This window comes from Schistocerca serialis, chromosome 1 (genome assembly GCF_023864345.2).
Source record: "Schistocerca serialis cubense isolate TAMUIC-IGC-003099 chromosome 1, iqSchSeri2.2, whole genome shotgun sequence".
In the NCBI taxonomy this organism is placed as follows: domain Eukaryota; kingdom Metazoa; phylum Arthropoda; class Insecta; order Orthoptera; family Acrididae; genus Schistocerca; species Schistocerca serialis.
The window spans coordinates 310,741,833-310,761,382 of record NC_064638.1 but is presented as its reverse complement, the minus strand read 5'-3'; the positions used below and the strand labels follow the sequence as shown (position 1 = coordinate 310,761,382).

At 40.5% G+C, this 19,550-nt stretch overlaps 1 protein-coding gene across 3 annotated transcripts in view; it reads right to left on the bottom strand.

The window, feature by feature from the left end:
- Positions 1–14,576: 14,576 nt before the first annotated feature.
- LOC126469507 (Golgi reassembly-stacking protein 2) overlaps positions 14,577–19,550 on the bottom strand; it is a 54,927-nt gene continuing 49,953 nt past the window's right edge. For all 3 annotated transcript variants that reach the window (XM_050096648.1, XM_050096642.1, XM_050096638.1), the window contains exon 8: positions 14,577–15,169. In XM_050096648.1, the coding sequence (XP_049952605.1) occupies positions 15,042–15,169 (128 nt within the window). In that variant the 3' untranslated portion in view covers positions 14,577–15,041. The remainder of the gene's footprint in view (positions 15,170–19,550) is intronic.

Here is a 19,550-nt window from a genome sequence, read left to right as displayed (position 1 = left end):
ATATTTTATTATTTTACTTCATTTCGTTGATGTGAACTTTTGGGTTTATATATTTCTATGTATGTCTGTTTTGTCGTGATGTGTATCTGGGTATGTGATTTTTCTTGACGTCTTCCAAGGTGAGCTTTGGTTTTTTGCGGAGGAGTTTGTGTATGGTAAGTTTGGTTTTTTATTTTCATGTTGTACTGAATTTGTCTATTTTGATATATTTCTTTGTCGTATTATATTGCTCTGTGTTAAGAATGGGTTCGTCAGCTGCAGTACGGAATACAAATTTCTCAGTCGTTGCTGTTTTTCCCTTACCAAGTACTAGCATCAATACGACTTTTTCGCCGCAAGACCGACATACGTAAAATTTGTGTCTCACATTTCAGTTGATATGTACAGGTCAAATGAAGCACGGGATACTGGTGCTAGAGGGACGAAAAAAGCGACATGTGTAACTTTGACGTCATTTACCTATATAGGTCAACTGAAGGACAGGATATAAATATTAGGTATGACGCTATTTTTCACCTTCGTCAGCACTAGTATCCTATTCTTCAGTTGACGTATATAGGTCAACTTAAGGGCAAGATACACATGCTATAAATTTCATTTTCCATTCGCTAGTACTAGTATTCTATTCTTCAGTTGACTTATATAGCTCAACTGAATAATGGATACAAATTTTACTGTTGTCGGTTTTTTTGTCGTCGCTAGCAAGACTATGATAATTTTCAGCCAATAGTATTAGTATAGAAGATTGACCTATATAGGTCAACCGAAGTATCGATACAAATATTTTGTATGTAGGTCTTTTCGCCTTCGCTAGTGATACTATCCATGTAAGAACAGAATGCTAGTGGTAGTGGAGGCGAAAGAAACAACACCTGCAAAATTTCAATCCCGTACTTCACTTGACCTATATCGTTCCACTGAACAACAGGATACTAATGCTAACGAAAACGAAGAAGTTGACATGCGTTAAATTTGTATCCCGTACTGCAGCTAAGCTATATACAGGGTGTTTCAAAAGGTACGGCCAAACTTTCAGGAAACATTCCTCACACACAAAGAAAGAAAATATGTTATGTGGACATGTGCCCGGAAATGCTTACTTTTCATGTTAGAGCTCATTTTATTACTTCTCTTCAAATCGCATTAATCATGGAATGGAAACACACAGCAACAGAACATACCAGCGTGACTTCAAGCACTTTGTTACAGGAAATGTTCAAAATGTCCTCCGTTAGCGAGGATACAAGCATCCACCCTCCGTCGCATGGAATCCCTGATGCGCTGATGCAGCCCCGGAGAATGGCGTATTGTATCACAGCCATCCACAATACGAGCACGAAGAGTCTCTACATTTGGTACTGGGGTTGCGTAAACAAGAGCGTACTTGTAAAGGCACATGTTCTAGCAGCACAGGTAGAGTATCCCGTATGATACCATGATATCGTGCTCCATTGAGCGTAGGTGGAAGAACATGGGGCCCAATCAAGACATCACCAACAATGCCTGCCCAAACGTTCACAGAAAATCTGTGTTGATGACGTGATTGTACAATTGCGTGCGGATTCTCGTCAGCCCACACATGTTGATTGTGAAAATTTACAATTTGATCACATTGGAATGAAGCCTCATCCGTGAAGAGAACATTTGCACTAAAATGAGGATTGACACATTGTTGGATGAACCATTCGCAGAAGTGTACCCGTGGAGGCCAATCAGCTGCTGATAGTGCCTGCACACGCTGTTCATGGTATGGAAACAACTGGTTCTCCTGTAGCACTCTCCATACAGTGACGTGGTCAACGTTACCTTGTGCAGTAGCAACTTCTCTGACGCTGACATTAGGGTTATCGTCAACTGCACGAAGAATTGCCTCATCCATTGCAGGTGTCCTCGTCGTTCTAGGTCTTCCCCAGTCGCGAGTCATAGGCTGGAGTGTTCCATGCTCCCTAAGACGCCGATCAATTGCTTCGAACGTCTTCCTGTTGGGACACCTTTGTTCTGGAAATCTGTCTAGATACAAACGTACCGCGCCACGGCTATTGCCCCGTGCTAATCCATACATCAAATGGGCATCTGCCAACTCCGCATTTGTAAACATTGCACTGACTGCAAAACCACGTTCGTGATGAACACTAACCTGTTGATGCTACGTACTGATGTGCTTGATGCTAGTACTGTAGAGCAATGAGTCGCATGTCAACACAAGCACCGAAGTCAACATTACCTTCCTTCAATTGGGCCAACTGGCGGTGAATCGAGGAAGTACAGTACATACTGACGAAACTAAAATGAGCTCTAACATGGAAATTAAGCGTTTCCGGACACATGTCCACATTACATCTTTTCTCTGTTTGTGTGTGAGGAATGTTTCCTGAAAGTTTGGCCATATCTTTTTGTAACACCCTGTAGATCGACTGAAGTTCGAGATACAACTCATATATATGTCAACTGACATATTCCATGCTACCGTTACTTCTATCCTTTTTTTTTTCTCTTAACTTTTTACAGAAGTGCTAGAACTCGAACAAGCAATAACCATAACATTATGTTCGAAATATTACTGGACGTGATATATGTCTACCATCTGTTTCTTATCCTGTGTTCCTTTGTTTCTGAATACTCGGCTTTGCTGTTAAATCTGTCTAATAAATCATCTCTGGCAAATTCTGACGTCCTTGGTCAAAGCCTACGGGTTGTATCGCGTTCTTCAGAGGAAACGTTATCGACAGCCCCGGACATTTGCACAAGCCCAGCCCATTTACCCCCGCTCCACACCTACCACCGCAACACCAACCAAGAGCGCATCAATATGATCTTTGGTAGTCCTCGTCGCTGTCGTGTTTTTGTTCGTCCTTTTTTGTTTTACCGCGGTTGTTGATACTACCAGTGTTGTGCTATTAGTACTTCTTAGCGGTTTGTGTAATACTGTCAAAATGAAACATAGATACGCACTCACAATAAAGTTATCATACACAAGGTACGTAATCTTGACTGTTTTGGCCAACTGGTGTCAAAACTGATATCTAACAGACATTAAAGTACGGTAAGATGTGTTGGAATGACACTGACGAAATTACACTCCTGGAAATGGAAAAAAGAACACATTGACACCGGTGTGTCAGACCCACCATACTTGCTCTGGACACTGCGAGAGGGCTGTACAAGCAATGATCACACGCACGGAACAGCGGACACACCAGGAACCGCGGTGTTGGCCGTCGAATGGCGCTAGCTGCGCAGCATTTATGCACCGCCGCCGTCAGTGTCAGCCAGTTTGCCGTGGCATACGGAGCTCCATCGCAGTCTTTAACACTGGTAGCATGCCGCGACAGCGTGGACATGAACCGTATGTGCAGTTGACGGACTCTGAGCGAGGGCGTATAGTGGGCATGCGGGAGGCCGGGTGGACGTACCGCCGAATTGCTCAACACGTGGGGCGTGAGGTCTCCACAGTACATCGAGGTTGTCGCCAGTGGTCGGCGGAAGGTGCACGTGCCCGTCGACCTGGGACCGGACCGCAGCGACGCACGGATGCACGCCAAGACGTAGGATCCTACGCAGTGCCATAGGGGACCGCACCGCCACTTCCCAGCAAATTAGGGACACTGTTGCTCCTGGGGTATCGGCGAGGACCATTCGCAACCGTCTCCATGAAGCTGGGCTACGGTCCCGCACACCGTTAGGCCGTCTTCCGCTCACGCTCCAACATCGTGCAGCCCGCCTCCAGTGGTGTCGCGACAGGCGTGAATGGAGGGACGAATGGAGACATGTCGTCTTCAGCGATGAGAGTCGCTTCTGCCTTGGTGCCAATGATGGTCGTATGCGTGTTTGGCGCCGTGCAGGTGAGCGCCACAATCAGGACTGCATACGACCGAGGCACACAGGGCCAACACCCGGCATCATGGTGTGGGGAGCGATCTCCTACACTGGCCGTACACCACTGGTGATCGTCGAGGGGACACTGAATAGTGCACGGTACATCCAAACCGTCATCGAACCCATTGTTCTACCATTCCTAGACCGGCAAGGGAACTTGCTGTTCCAACAGGACAATGCACGTCCGCATGTATCCCGTGCCACCCAACGTGCTCTAGAAGGTGTAAGTCAACTACCCTGGCCAGCAAGATCTCCGGATCTGTCCCCCATTGAGCATGTTTGGGACTGGATGAAGCATCGTCTCACGCGGTCTGCACGTCCAGCACGAACGCTGGTCCAACTGAGGCGCCAGGTGGAAATGGCATGGCAAACCGTTCCACAGGACTACATCCAGCATCTCTACGATCGTCTCCATGGGAGAATAGCAGCCTGCATTGCTGCGAAAGGTGGATATACACTGTACTAGTGCCGACATTGTGCATGCTCTGTTGCCTGTGTCTATGTGCCTGTGGTTCTGTCAGTGTGATCATGTGATGTATCTGACCCCAGGAATGTGTCAATAAAGTTTCCCCTTCCTGGGACAATGAATTCACGGTGTTCTTATTTCAATTTCCAGGAGTTTATGTACATATGTTTAACAATAGGCAGATCTAAAGCTCTCAAACACTGAAGAAGAACTCAAAGTAATCTCGTGTCTGCTATAAGCAAGCAGTCATAAGAGTTCACAAGTAAAAATTCACCCATTACACAGGCAAATATTAATGAATAATGTCACTGTATAAATATCTGACTGCTTGCATTACGCATTTCTACATTATCCCACTCTTATATTCTTTAGTCTTAATGAGGTAATCAGAAACAAACCAAGACATCGACTTTGCCTTGTTTATGCACAACATTGACTTTAGACAATCGAGATAATGGACAGCATCCTTGGCGATACTACCAATTAATATTTCCCAACAGAGTTTCTTACACTACGCGAGGTGACGGAAATTTGCGCTCACTGCAGTTAACAAATATAAAATGTTTCGATATAGTGCAGATGAAAGCAAATTAAATAAGAAAGACAGTGTGGATACCATTTTTATTTTTCATTCTTATTGATGATTTTTCAACTTGTATATTCAATGAACATATTTCTAATTCTTTTCACAATGGTACCAGAAAAAATGTATTTCCTACTAACTACTGATTTTCTCCCTTGTTATGACTGGCATATCTGTGATACGAACAACTTTGATGTTGGAACATGCGGTAGACCATGGGCGGAGCTTAGGATATGGATTGGTGTGGAGGGGGGTGATTGGGCGGGACTTTTGCACCGTCCGGGGCTGTCGCTAACGTTACGTGTTCTTCAGTAGTCGTCTTATTTTCTTTCTTAGCGAGTTTAAGATATTTTGGAAGAGCTGCTTTTTATTCTGGACGATTTTTATTTTTTGATTTTAGTTGTGAGCATGGATTTACCTATTCCTATGAATATGGAAGATTTGAAGCAGGGTTCGTCAACTGCAGTATGAAATACAAATTTAACAGTTGTCGCTAGCACTAGTATACCACAGTCTAACATCGACTGTGGTAATACTACGATGTTTTTCAGTCGGTAGTAGTACTACTGAAGACGAAAAGACCGACGTACAAAAAATTTGTATCCCGTACTTCATTTGACGTGTGTAGGTCAACTTAAGATACTAGTGCTAGCAAAGGAGGGAAAACCGCATACTTAACGTTGGCATCCTGTGTCACAGTTTAACTATGAAGCTAGTATCCAGTTCTACAGTTGACTCATAGTCACCTGAAATACCGGATACAAATCTTATACATTACATTATCTTTTACCTTCGCTAGTACCAGTATCCTATTCTTCAGTGACGTATATAGGCTACCGTACTTGAAGTACATGATACAAAATTTACTCTTGTAGGTTTTTTGACCATACCCTGTGCTGCTCTCATAATTTTCAGTCGATGATAGTGGTATCAAAGGCGAATAAAAAAATTTGTATCCTGTACTTTAGTTGACCTTCGTTAGCATTAGTATTCTATTCTTCAGAGACCTATATAGATCAAATGAAGTACGGGATACAAATTTTACGTATGTCGGTCTCTTCGCCAGTAGTAGTATGATCTGAAGAATAGGATGCTAATAGCAGTGGAGACGAAAAAAGCAACACCTGTAAAAACTGTATCCTGCACTTCAGCTTACCTACATAGGTCAGCTGAAGAATAGAAGACTAGTGTTAGTGAAGTCGAAAAAATCCTCATACGTTAAATTTGTATCCCATACTGCAGTTAATCTATACAGATAAATTGAACTTCAGAATGCTGAGGTAGTCCGTGCTAATTTTACTTCTGTTCTTTTTCTTGCTTTTTTGCATAGTACGCTATTCTTCAGTTTAGCTGTATTGGTTAACTAAGGCATAGGATACTACGACTCACATAAGCAATATTCTTACAATTATGTTCAAAATAGGAATGTACGTGGTATAAAACCAGCTGAAGGTATTAATATAATCCTAATTTCGTTCTAGACGGCTGCAGGTCATCAATGGTGTCTTCTTTCAGACATGTCCGAAAGGACAGACACCATATGCACATAAGTATGCACGTGGTATATCATCTGCTTTCTCTGACCTGCACTTCTTTGTTTTTTGAACATTCGTCTTTGCTGTTAAATCCATACCTCCATGGTTAAATCTGTGCAATACATCACCTCTGGTAACATCTGAAGGAGTATGCTAAGTTCACCCAACCTGGATATGATGTGACGTCATTATGACGTATATACGCTTTAGTCGATTAACACACCTATCGACTTTTACGAACGTTCGAGATTCTAAACTGTCGTTAGCTAGTGGTTTGTTTTGATACGTGCGATTCTGAAAACAGCTCAGTGTGGCAGCGTATATGTATTTCGCCAAAATAAAAGAGCTGGATACTAATAGAAATATTCGTGACCGTGGCCTTGAAAACACCACGTAAAAAAGTGAAGTCTTCTTATGTCCTGACCAGATTAAATTGTGTGATTGTTGTATTGAATGCTTACGCCGAAAATAATATTTATTTATTATCAACATTTTAGTATGGTTTCATACAATTGGTTTTGTCAGTACTTATTAGATTGTAGCAGCATACTCTTGCCGACTTTTTTTCTTAATTTATATACCTGAAAGAGAACTCATGCAAGTTTGTTAGCTAAGTAATTTATATGTCCATCCTAAGATAGTCTTTTATCAACCATAATTCCAAGTAATTTTACACTCGGACCGCAGAGACAGGTACCTTAGTGTCCAGTAATGACTGATGTGTAGAATGATTGAATTTCGAACTTAAAAATATGAGGCATTGTTGAAGAAAACTCGTCAACCGGAGATGAAATACGAGGGGAAGTGGATTTCTCAATGTAATCTTAACCAAAGGTTAGTGTCTAGTACTGATTGACGTATGAAATGATTGAATGCAGTGTCAAAGCATTCCATGGTGGTATGATAGTGTCAAAGCATTCCATGGTGGTAAGGTTTCCTCTCATTAGTCTCTCAAATGCTGAACACATAATTAGAGGCGAGCAAACGAAAAACAACGCACAGGACACAAACACAGTACAATACACGATTTAAACGCAAGGAACGCAAAACACATTTAGACGAATGGCGCAGAGCACAGCGCTACCCTGTCACAATCTCTCGAAAGTTCACAAAGGTCGAATAGTCGATATACGGTTTCTATCGTTTTCGATGTAGCGTGTATACGTCATAATGACGTCACATCGTATCCAAGTCCGGTGAACTTAGCATCCTCCACTTCTGAACTCGTCAGTCAAAGCCATGGAGGTAGTCCATGGTCAAAGCCATAGAGTAATTTACTCCATGGTCAAAGCCGACAGGTAGTATTCGTATTCTTCAGTAATCAGAATATTTGTTGTGCAGGGTGTCCACCAAAATAGTATAAGAAGAGAATAGTTGCGCAGAATTACGTCAAATTTGAACAGCATAGTATGACACAGGAGGAAACATCGAGGGGGGGGAATGAAAATGTTACCAACAGATGGCACTATAATCATGTTAAAGTAAATGGGGGTGGTTACAAATAACAGATGAGATTCAATACAACAGTTATGGTCCGAGTTACACATTACACCATCCTTTCTGCCACATTGCACTACAAAAGAACCTTCTTTTCAAATTCTGTAATTATTTTCTCCAGACCCTAGCAATAAGAGACCAATGCGTTTTTTTAATACTCCTGCATATCAGGAACTTCTGCAGGGCTACTGGCACACAGAGCTTTACCGGCAGATGCAATCCTTCATGAAGACAGCCATGGTGGGCATCTTGGATGCAAAGTAAGGAATAGCCATGTGCCGCATGTCTGTTGGTTAATTTTTTTTCCCCTCCACAACTTTTCCCCATGCCAATAACATGTTTTCAAATTTAAAGTCATTCTGAGCAGTGCTTTCTACAGCATTCTGAAAATCAAACTGTAATTATTGATACACTGTAATGTAGATGATCTGAAGATGGCAATTAAAATTTGCCAGCACTAATTATCCAAATGTGTAATGGCTGTGATCCAGGCCAACAAAGCTTTTCTAACAAGATTATATTTTTCATTAAAAATCACAGCAGCATTAATTGTCCACTTTAATACAGACTTAAGCAATAAAATACAAATTAGTAAAGATTAATATTGTCTGAGGAGTCCAGACAGGAAAGAAACGAGATTAATGCTAAGATTTCAGAATTTCAATTAGCTATAAGTACCTTAAAAGAGGTGTTACATACCAAGGTGAACAACCAGTTTGATCTAGTACAAAATGAGGTCAGTGAGCATTTTCAGAATTAAATAATGACTTGAAACAAGTGAAAGATTTTATGAATCAGGAATTTTAATGAACAAATCCCAGACACCCTGTAAGGTTGAACATATTAGGATTTGAATGTAACAATCTACTTTTGCTAGTTTGGAGAAACAGATAAACAAATTAGTTGAAACCCTATCTGATAGGTTGGCCAGTCACACTAATACCTGAATTCAAATTAGACATGTATTTAAGAAAGAGTCACTGAAAAATGATGACAGGTGTCCTAATGAGTGTACTAAGGTGTACAACTATTCTAAGTTAGACTATGAAAGATATTTATTTCATAAGGAAGGTGACCATGGAGACTTAGCCCTTGAACTTAGTATGTGTCGAGCAATAGTGATGGGGAGGGAGGATACTGAAGTATACAGGGTGAAAAGTATTTAAACCAACAAACTCTGGAGGTTGTAGGGGACATCAAAACAAATATTTTCCCCTAATGTCATTTTTTCTTATGGTGAGTATTTAAACTGGTAGAGGAAGATTTCTCTGGCAGCAAATTAATTAAACCAACAAACATTTTTCCATTTTTTATGACCAAGAGACAACACATTAACACAACCCAATTTCAGTTACAGTAGATTTTCAAAAAAGCCTCTATCGACACATAAACAAAGGTTACACCATCAGATCATGTTCTGTTTGACACGGGCAAAAACCCCAGGAGTATCCTGAATTGTTCATGCTGCTGCTGCTACTATCCGGGCAACCAGATCCTCTTCTGACGCAACAGGAGTTGTGTAAACAAGGTTGCGCATCTCTCCCCACACAAAAAAGTCCAGAGGGGACATATCCGGGGATCGAGCAGGCCATGGTACAGGACCGCCTGTGCCAATCTACGTTTCTGGGAACTGTCGCGCCAGGAATTGATACACATGACTGAAATGTGCCGGTGCCCTGTCATGTTGGAACCACATTGTTGTCTTGTAGGGAGCGGGACATCTTCCGCAATGCTCTGGTGAGAAAATTGTAATAGTGCCTGCCATCTGATGGCCTAGGTAGCAGATACGGCCCAATTAAACAGTCCCCAACGACACCGACCCACACATTAACGAAGAACTGCACTTGATAAGCACTAGTAACTGTGGCATATGGGTTATCCTCACTCCAAACATGCGAATTGTGCATGTTGAAGACTCCATCACGCCCGTACGTTGCTTCATCGGTAAACAACAAAGAGGATGGAAATGTAGGATGCATTTTACACTGTCCTTGGCACCACTGCGAAAACTGTGCTCTGGGTGGATAATCAACTGGTTCCAGGTTGTGGACACGCTGTAAGTGAAATGGATGTAACAATTGCTCTCGAAGGACTATTCTTACATTCGTCCCCATGTTATGTGCAATTGCACAAGTGCTGATTGAAGGATCCCGCTCCACATGCTGCAAGACAGCTTCCTCAAAGTGCAGCGTCCTTACCATGCGACGGCGTCCCTGTCCAGGTAATCTGCTAAATGACTGTCTCCCGCAGACGTTGGTACACAGCAGCAAGGTCGTATGATGCGGGATACGGCAATTAGGATATTGTTGTTGATAAACCCGCTGTGCAGCTCGTCCATTGTGGTGCGCTACGTAGTATGCACCAACCATGTCAGTGTACTCACTCCAGATGTATCGCTCCATTAGTAAACAGAAACAATGCACTACTACACTGGTGGACAGCAGTTGCCTACAACTGAAGAGCGTAATACGGCCACCACCGGATTAAATAATCCTCATAGGAAAAAATGACATTACGGAAAAATATTTGTTTTGATGTCCCCTACAACCTTCCAGAGTTTGTCAGTTTAAATACTATTCACCCTGTATAGTAATATTAAGTTTTATGATAATGAGATATGCTGGGATATGTTTAACCCAGCTCTATGTATTAGATAAGCTGTTATGTGAATCATCACCTGTGAAAGGAATATTTACGAATACTGGTTTCAGTGTTATCTCAAGACATTCTATGTTATGAAAAGGAAATTCACTGGCTAATAAGAAGATTGTTTAATGCATTGATTGGAGGGAAGATTTAAGACATACCTATTTTCGAAACCCTGGTGGTGGTTATGTTATTTTATGCTAATGGCTCATAATCATATCTGATGTGATGAGATTTTCCATTATTAATATGAGTGATCTCCTTTACTCCTAATTACAGTGGAACTTCGATATTACATTTTTCGTGATTCTACACCATAAATTTATAGCCTCCGCGAAAAAATAATAAGGCCAACACTAAAAATTCCCTGATTTTACATTTCTTCATAATAAGGTTTATTTCAACTTACTCGACATCTAACTTGACTTTGTCCCTTTTTCTTCCTATTGATATTTGATGTGACTGAAGTTGTAAGTGGCTCAGAAGACAGATGGTCTGCACCACGGATGATGGCAGAATTAAGGGAATATTTTCGGCTGTTGTGGAGAGGGGGGGATGTAAGAGTGGAAATGCTTATGTAATCCACGATCGGTGTTGCCAACACAACATGCAATATTTAGCTTCACTGTGAAGCTATGATACAACTACTACTAGGTTGCAGCAGTAATAAAAAAACAAGACAGTCAACATGAAGTACTTGATGAAGTGCCCCAGCGACTACCTTTCCTTGTGCCACTTATTACTCAGTCTCATATTTTTGCATGTATTTCCAATGTACTGTATTAAGCAACAATATCAATCATCAAACTTTTAAGTTCAGACACTGAGCCTCGAAGGATATGCTTGGTCATAATTAAGGAAACATTGCGATTCTCCGGCTAGTGAACTCTTACTGTCTGGTGACTTGTTAAGTCACCCAATAGCCAGCACAGCCACCACACCACACTAAACACACGTGTAACGAGCTCACCTACTGGATTTGTGGAGAGGGAGAGTGGCCCTTCAGCTATGGGAGTGCAGGTAGGGGTGAAAGCATTTTGTGAAGTGCTAAAAATATACTTTTCGTACAGATGATGTGCTGTGACATATGTCACACAGAAATAGTTCAATTGGCTCCAAGCACTATGGGACTTAACATCTGAGGTCATCAGTCCCCTAGACTTAGAACTACGTAAACCTAACTAACCTAAGGACATCACACACATCCATGCCCGAGGCAGGATTCGAACCTGCGACCGTAGCAGCAGCGCGGTTCCAGGCTGAAGTGCCTAGAACTACTCAGCTATAGCGGCCAGCCACGGAAAGAGAACAAGGGTTTTGCGATAGCACATTTTGAATGTGTTCATATCTGACATGATACAGTTGCAACAACTACATACACTACTCATGCGTATACTTTGCACAACACACACCGCACAATGTAGATCGTAAAGATTGACAGCAGTGATAGAGAGCACAAAGCGAAAGTGTAGCGCCCGAGTTTTCATCCAGATTTACATGTTACATAGTGAACAGAATATTTTACTGAGCCGACTTCCAATAAGCTGGAAGCAAACTCATTTTTCACATCTTTATTTCTCTCGTCAAGCCTAAATTAATACTTTAATGGCAGTTAGCATATGAAGTGCAGCTCATAAGAAGAGTGTTAAACAAAAATGGCAATGGTGACAAAGTATGCCCACAATTATGCATATGGTTTAACCACTTAGCTGCTGTGATGTTTTTGGTTTAATTCAACATGTCCATCAATTTTTGCTTTTTCTTGGTAAGCACAAAGGATGACCTCTATAAAACACATTTGGAAATGTATAGTTTTTAGTCACAGCATCTCAGAAAATAGTTCAATGTCCTTGTACTGAGATAGCAATTTAAATTTTTTGTGAGTTTTTGCTTTTTATTACACATCTGTGATTTTTTAAGAATTGATTAAATTCATTACCACAAACTGTAGTACAGGGTGATTCAAAAAGAATACCACAACTTTAGGAATTAAAACTCTGCAACGACAAAAGGCAGAGCTAAGCACTATCTGTCGGCGAATTAAGGGAGCTATAAAGTTTCATTTAGTTGTACATTTGTTCGCTTGAGGCGCTGTTGACTAGGCGTCAGCGTCAGTTGATGCTAAGATGGCGACCGCTCAACAGAAAGCTTTTTGTATTATTGAGTACGGCAGAAGTGAATCGACGACAGTTGTTCAGCGTGTATTTCGAACAATGTATGGTGTTAAACCTCCTGATAGGTGGTGTATTAAACGTTGGTATAAACAGTTTACAGAGAATGGGTGTTTGTGCAAAGGGAAAAGTTCTGGACAGCCGAGAACGAGTGATGAAAATGTAGCAAGCATCCAGCAAGCATTTGTTCGCAGCCCAGGAAAATCGACTCGCAGAGCTAGCAGACAGCTGCAAATTCCACAATCAACTGTATGGAGAGTCCTACGAAAAAGGTTAGTTATGAAACCTGAACGTCAACTACCCGAGGCGATGGATCGGCCGCCAGGCAGCCCGTGACAGAGCACGTCATCACTGGCCTCCAAGAAGCCCTGATCTAACCCCCTGCGATTTTTTCTTATGGGGGTATGTTAAGGATATGGTGTTTCGGCCACCTCTCCCAGCCACCATTGATGATTTGAAACGAGAAATAACAGCAGCTATCCAAACTGTTACGCCTGATATGCTACAGAGAGTGTGGAACGAGTTGGAGTATCGGGTTGATATTTCTCGTGTGTCTGGAGGGGGCCATATTGAACATCTCTGAACTTGTTTTTGAGTGAAAAAAAAAAAACCTTTTTAAATACTCTTTGTAATGATGTATAACAGAAGGTTATATTATGTTTCTTTCATTAAATACACATTTTTAAAGTTGTGGTATTCTTTTTGAATCACCCTGTATATACATTGTACTGTAATTTCCTTCACTTAACATATTTTGTACAAAGTATTATAGAGAATTTCGATTTTTAATCGTACATGCCAGTTACACGAGTTTTTGCTCATATTTTGGGGGGTTTTAACATTTTCATCAATTTTGCATTTTTTAAGTCTGGACTGCATGAAAATGTAAAATAGGGGTTTCACTGTATTTACATTCTGACAATGCAAGACATAATCATGCGACTGCCTGCACCAGTCATCAAAGACTTGGTTGGAAACTGCTGAAGAAGGCAGTGTATGGCTACTCCTCTGTTATTTCTGCAAACACTGGAGCCTTTCATCCGTAGAAGAAACATTAATATGACTCTTTGGATGCGAATATATATGTGTTTTATTTGCTACTGCTCAACACCACACAAAGTTCAAATGACTGACATCATCAGCACTGCGTGAAGTAACTTCCGCATGTAATGATATCATATGTTGAACAAATGTTCAGTGACTTTAATTTTCAGTGTTGAGAAGTTAATGGTGGTGCCATCAAGAACAAATTTCATTAACACATCACTTTGGGAGAAGGGGAGGAGGACTGATGAGTGGGAGGTGAAGGGGGAGGGAGAGAGGGAGGGTTGGGGGGGGGGGAAGGAGGGAGGGTTGGAGAGGGGGATGGAGGGAGGGGGAGGGATGCAGGAGGGGGAGAGGGAGGGAGGTGGGAGGGGAGAGGGAGGGGGGAGAGGGAGGGAGGTGGGGGGGAGGGAGGGGGGAGGGAGGGGGAGAGAGAGAGAGAGAGAGAGAGAGAGAGAGAGAGAGAGAGAGAGAGAGAGAGAGAGAGAGCGCATTTAGCATTACCTGTTTGAAAAATGTATTAAATATAATCGCTTCTCTAGCTAATGAAAGGATATATTTAACAATTCAGCATGGACGGGAAAATAAAGCTATGCATTATTGCCAATTAAAATCTAATACATTTGCTGGCTCATGTACGTTTGATGAATATGAAAGAGCCTAAGTCAGTACCAGAACCTCACTGACACATTCAATACACAAAGCATGAATTAAAATATGTATGAAATGAAATAAAACATTTGTATCTGCTAAATAAATTAATTTTGATGGCTATTTATTCTGATACATATGACAGAATATAATCTCCATATCATATGTTTCATCAACTTCTTGCTTCGTACAATGTGCCAGTGAATGCCATAATTCTTAAAGCGAACAAGCAAGCATACTTGTAACTATAATATGATACATACAAAGATAAAAACATTAATAAACAACAAATTAAGTTTTATAATTTCATTACAGATTACAACACTGTCAATTCCCACAAAAGAAATTCCTTTTTAATGAGGCACTGTTTATTTTTTTTTTATATTCACAGTCCAGCAATCCCTGGCAGCATAAGAGACATTCAGTATCTATCAATATTTTCAACCCTTTGTAATAACTTTTTTCAATGTACGTCACTCGAAGAAAAATCACTTCTATCACAGAAATGCAAAGGTGAGAAGCTGTGTCATCCAAGATTCCCAAATGACAATTTCAAGATTAACAGGAGCCATCTACTGAGGAGGAGGAAGGCCCTCAAATGCTGCAAGTGGTATAGAAGCTGACACCGTTATAGGTGGCATCCCAGGTAGTGATATTGGTGTTGTCACAACTGGCATTCCAGGTATACTCGGTCCACCACCTGTAACAAATTACACACAGTTCACTACACACATTAATTATCACAGCTCATATAGAGGTGATAACAGAAGATATATTCTCAATTCCTTTGTTTCTAGTATATCATTACAGAGTAACAAACTTAGTTTGCTGCCCCAGTTACATTAGAGGCTGTATTGCAATCACTTAGAATGTGTGTTCACACCAGTGTTGATGCTTTTAACCGGTGACATGTTTGTAAACAAAATGTTTCAACCTAGTTGTTAATACATGGCCATGATATAATTGCACTTGGCCTCTTATGGCATTTATCAGAAATGTGATGACGTTACAGGAAACAAGTGCAGTGATGACTAAGGAAACTATCACACTGTGAATGATTTCAAGACAGTTGCGCATATACTACTTGTGGTTCAGCGTATCCTCATGAAATACAATGACAAAAACTCACAAACTGACTGGAGTGTCCTCACTCCCAGGTGCAACAGTATTGAAGGAACTAATATATTTGTCAACATGTTTAAAATACAGCTGAATATCGTCTTGCCTGTTTGCCACCAGCCTTGGATTCTGATAATGATACGATTCTATGTAAAGAAACAAATAGAGGAATATGAAACAAAACTGGAAACAAACATTGTTATTGAATTCCACTGCACAATAAACAGTTTTTGAGATTCGGTAATGTTAACACAGACAACAGTGGGCAATTGTACAAAATTATGCAATTACAGAAGTTCCACTAAAACAGATCTGGTCCATTTGACTCTGACTGACTGGTCACCGGTAAAACACTGCCCACAGGAGTAAGTGAAAGGCACACAAGTGGTTGAAACAGAGAAGACTGACAGAAATACTGGAGGAAAATAAAAAAACCGTAATGTATAGAAGATCACAATTTCAGTATGGGCGCAGTTGACTGTTTGACATGTTACTGAGCTCAGTCGGATCAGTGCATAAGACTGTTAAATGGTACAAGAAATATTTTTTCACATTCTGGATTTGTGCATTCTAAATGCTCATGCTCTCCACTGGTTGGTAACAGGGCAAAAAATGGCACTAGCAGAGTTTCACCTTTCTCTCGTAAGGGAGACTGTAGAAAAATATGTTACAGAATGGAAAAAAGTTGGTAGGGGAAGGTGCTACGATGACAAGAACCGTATGCAATTCACAGGGAGACATTTTCCAGCTGTCATCGCGAGTGAACATTCGCAGGAAAGTATGCTATTGCGCAGATGCGAGGTTTGCACGAAAAAGAAAAGTGCGCTGGGAAACAAGATACCAATGCAAAACTTGCAATGTTCCATTATGTATTGTACCCTGTTTTGAGACTTGTCATACAAAGAACCATTACTAATCACTGGGAACTAAATCTGAGAAAATTAATTGACGCCTCTGGGGAAAAAAAGAGGCAAAAATGTAAAAAGAAATATAAATCTGTTTTTAACTTCGCCAGTGCTGGTTACTGGCATATGAATGGACTTGGTGATTGAGATGGCGCAATATCTGTACTGTGGCAAATGTAATAATGCTAGTACATTGCGAAACCATATATTAATCTACTTACAATACTTTTAAATTATTAACAAGTAACATGGACAGTTATATTTTTTTATCCTTGGTAGTACAAATATAGATCACATTCAGTCTATTTGTACAAAACCTGTTTTCTGTAATTGATTCAAATGCCTTTGATCAATGAGAAACAACATGCCAAAGTTAAATTTCACTGGACTGTGCGGAATAGTTCCAAAGCTATTAAGACCTGAAGTTGGGTCTGAAGATAGATTGCCAGATGCGGGTTGCAATTTTTCTTGCTACTTTGCCTCTGTTGTTCGCCAATATTGGAAATTAAATTCATTGCTCTGTGGGGGGCTTAAAATTTGTTGTTCGAATGAGACTGGCTTTGAAGCATTAATAGAAAATGGTATTAGTAAAAGTAGTATCAAATCTAACCTGCTTTCATCTGTTCATAAAAATCAACATCTTTTTGACTAATTTGTAGATTATTGGAAAATAGTAGGGGAATAAAAATTTTTATTCCTTATCGTTGTGCTGTCAATCTATAGCAATCTAAATTTCATTTTCATCATGGGTTCACTCTACTTGATATGCAAATCCGAAGTTTACATTGTTTTCAGGTCTGATTTTTCTGCCCAACTTTCATTCCAGGTATGTTTTACAGGGCATACCATTTTTAGCAAAATCAAACCATTTTTAGCAAAATCAGGACAATAAAGACCACATTTTTAACATTTTTACAAAATCTTTAACTTTGCACTTAATTCATTCAGTACTGGAAAGTGCTCTGGAAATGAAACTTTGTATTTAAGAACCTTGTGTTGTTGGGCTACTACATTCGTCATAGCATTAGTTCAGGAGATGCAAAAAGCCAAACTTCGAAATTTTTTTGAGTGCCTATTTGTTTGGCTGATTTATCTACAATTTTCTGGCTCAATATGGCTAGTAAAATTCTTTTCATTATTATTCTTAGGAGAACGCATAAAGTTGTACGAGATGGGCACATCTGATTTCTTTACAACAACTATTGCCCAAGATATTACAGCTCAAAGTTGTCAAAAATTCACGCTGGCTCTGCGCCAGTCTTAATCAACCAAGAAGTATTCAGCACAGGCCGGGTTGGGCAGCGTGGGCCGATCTGGTCCCAGCAACGCCTCTGAGGGCAGGCAGGCAGCGTGCCAGTAGCCGGATTACGCCGCAGGATGTGGCGCCTCAGTGTGCCAAGCAGATGATGTGCCTCCAGCAGTCAAAGGGTTAAGTAACAAGGTTTGTGGACATTTGCAATAAATTTTCCACATACCAAACAAGAACTACGTAGAATTTAAAATGGACTCAGCCCACTGTCCATTTAAGAAACTCAAATCTACAGACTATGGAGACTAAATTGCCACAAATTCAAAAAGTGTTGTACAGTTGTCTTGTTAATAAAATGTGTGTATGGAATATTTTCTCCCTTAAATCATGGACCCTGCTGAGATGGAACGGTTTGTTTGTCTCAGCTGCACCACAGGTGAAATGACATCAGGGGGGTATCTGTGATGACAGACTAAACATGTTTGCTGAAGAGCAACAGCAGGAGTTTCTTCTCAGTGATCTGATCTTCTAACACTAGTAAACATAGTCCCACTACGTTGGTACCCCAAACATTTGCAAGGAAGGGAAAACTATAGCTATTGTACCTCCTGGGGGGCCTGCAGCTCTACTATGTAAAATATTCTAGAGATTAAATTGTATCCCATAAATGTGTCTGTATGGAAACTACTCAAGATTCTTACCAGAAACAAAAGTGGTATTCTACAGAATAATGTACGGAATGTTAAATCTCTTAATTGTTAGTTCGGTTAGAGAACTCAAAAAGAGAAATGGATAGCCTGAATCTAGCAATAATGAGGATCAGTGATGCAAACAGGAAGAAGACCAGGAATTCTGGTTTGGTGAGTACATAGATATCAACGGAACTAAAATAAGAGAAAAACAAGAGTATGTATGATACTGAAAAAGAAAACAGGAATGCAGGGTATGAGGATACCATTGGCACCTTCCTCACATAAAATAAATACAGCGGTGGTTGTAAATCAAACCTGAAACTTAACATCTCAGACAGCACAAAACCACGCTGATAGCAACTGGGCCCCGATGCTATATGAGAGTAGGACTTCAAAGGTTCTTGCCACGAAACTAAAGTGTGTGCGAGCACCACGAATACAAGCAGAATGCAACTGAATGCTATTCCTACTCACTTGCAATTACACCAGAGGGAATTCACATTTGCTTTGTTCACTCTGGTGTAAACCATATTCACAGATGCAAGAGAAGAAACTAGACAATGAAGCAGTGTGATAAACATGAGGTAACCTGAAGAACAGAAAACAATTTGAATGTTTACGTTTATGTGGGCGGATTGTAGTTGTGTCAGTGATAATTAAGAGACAGTCATTCTGGCATCAGTGAAATGGATGAAGGACATTTTGAATTGATATTTGGATTTGTAATTTTTTATGTTACCATGAAGATTATTATTTTGTGTACATGGTTCTGACAAACACTTGAGATGTTAGATTTAATTTATGTAAAAAAACTTTATAAATGCAGCAAATGAAGCATGCGAAAGGGAATGGTTTTCAGAGAAATTGCAAAAATGGCAAAGCAGGAATGGCTAGAACAGAAACGCGAAGCTGCAGAAGTATAAATACTACGCTAACGATGTCAAGACAAATACTACACTAATGATATCAACACCACTACCCACTGCAAACCTGAATGCCACCTAATGGCACTGTGGGCATGTGAGGGAGTATGGAACATATATACTATGCGATAAAAAGTATCCGGACACCCCCAAAATCTGTTTTTCATATTAGTTGCATTGTGATGCCACCTAC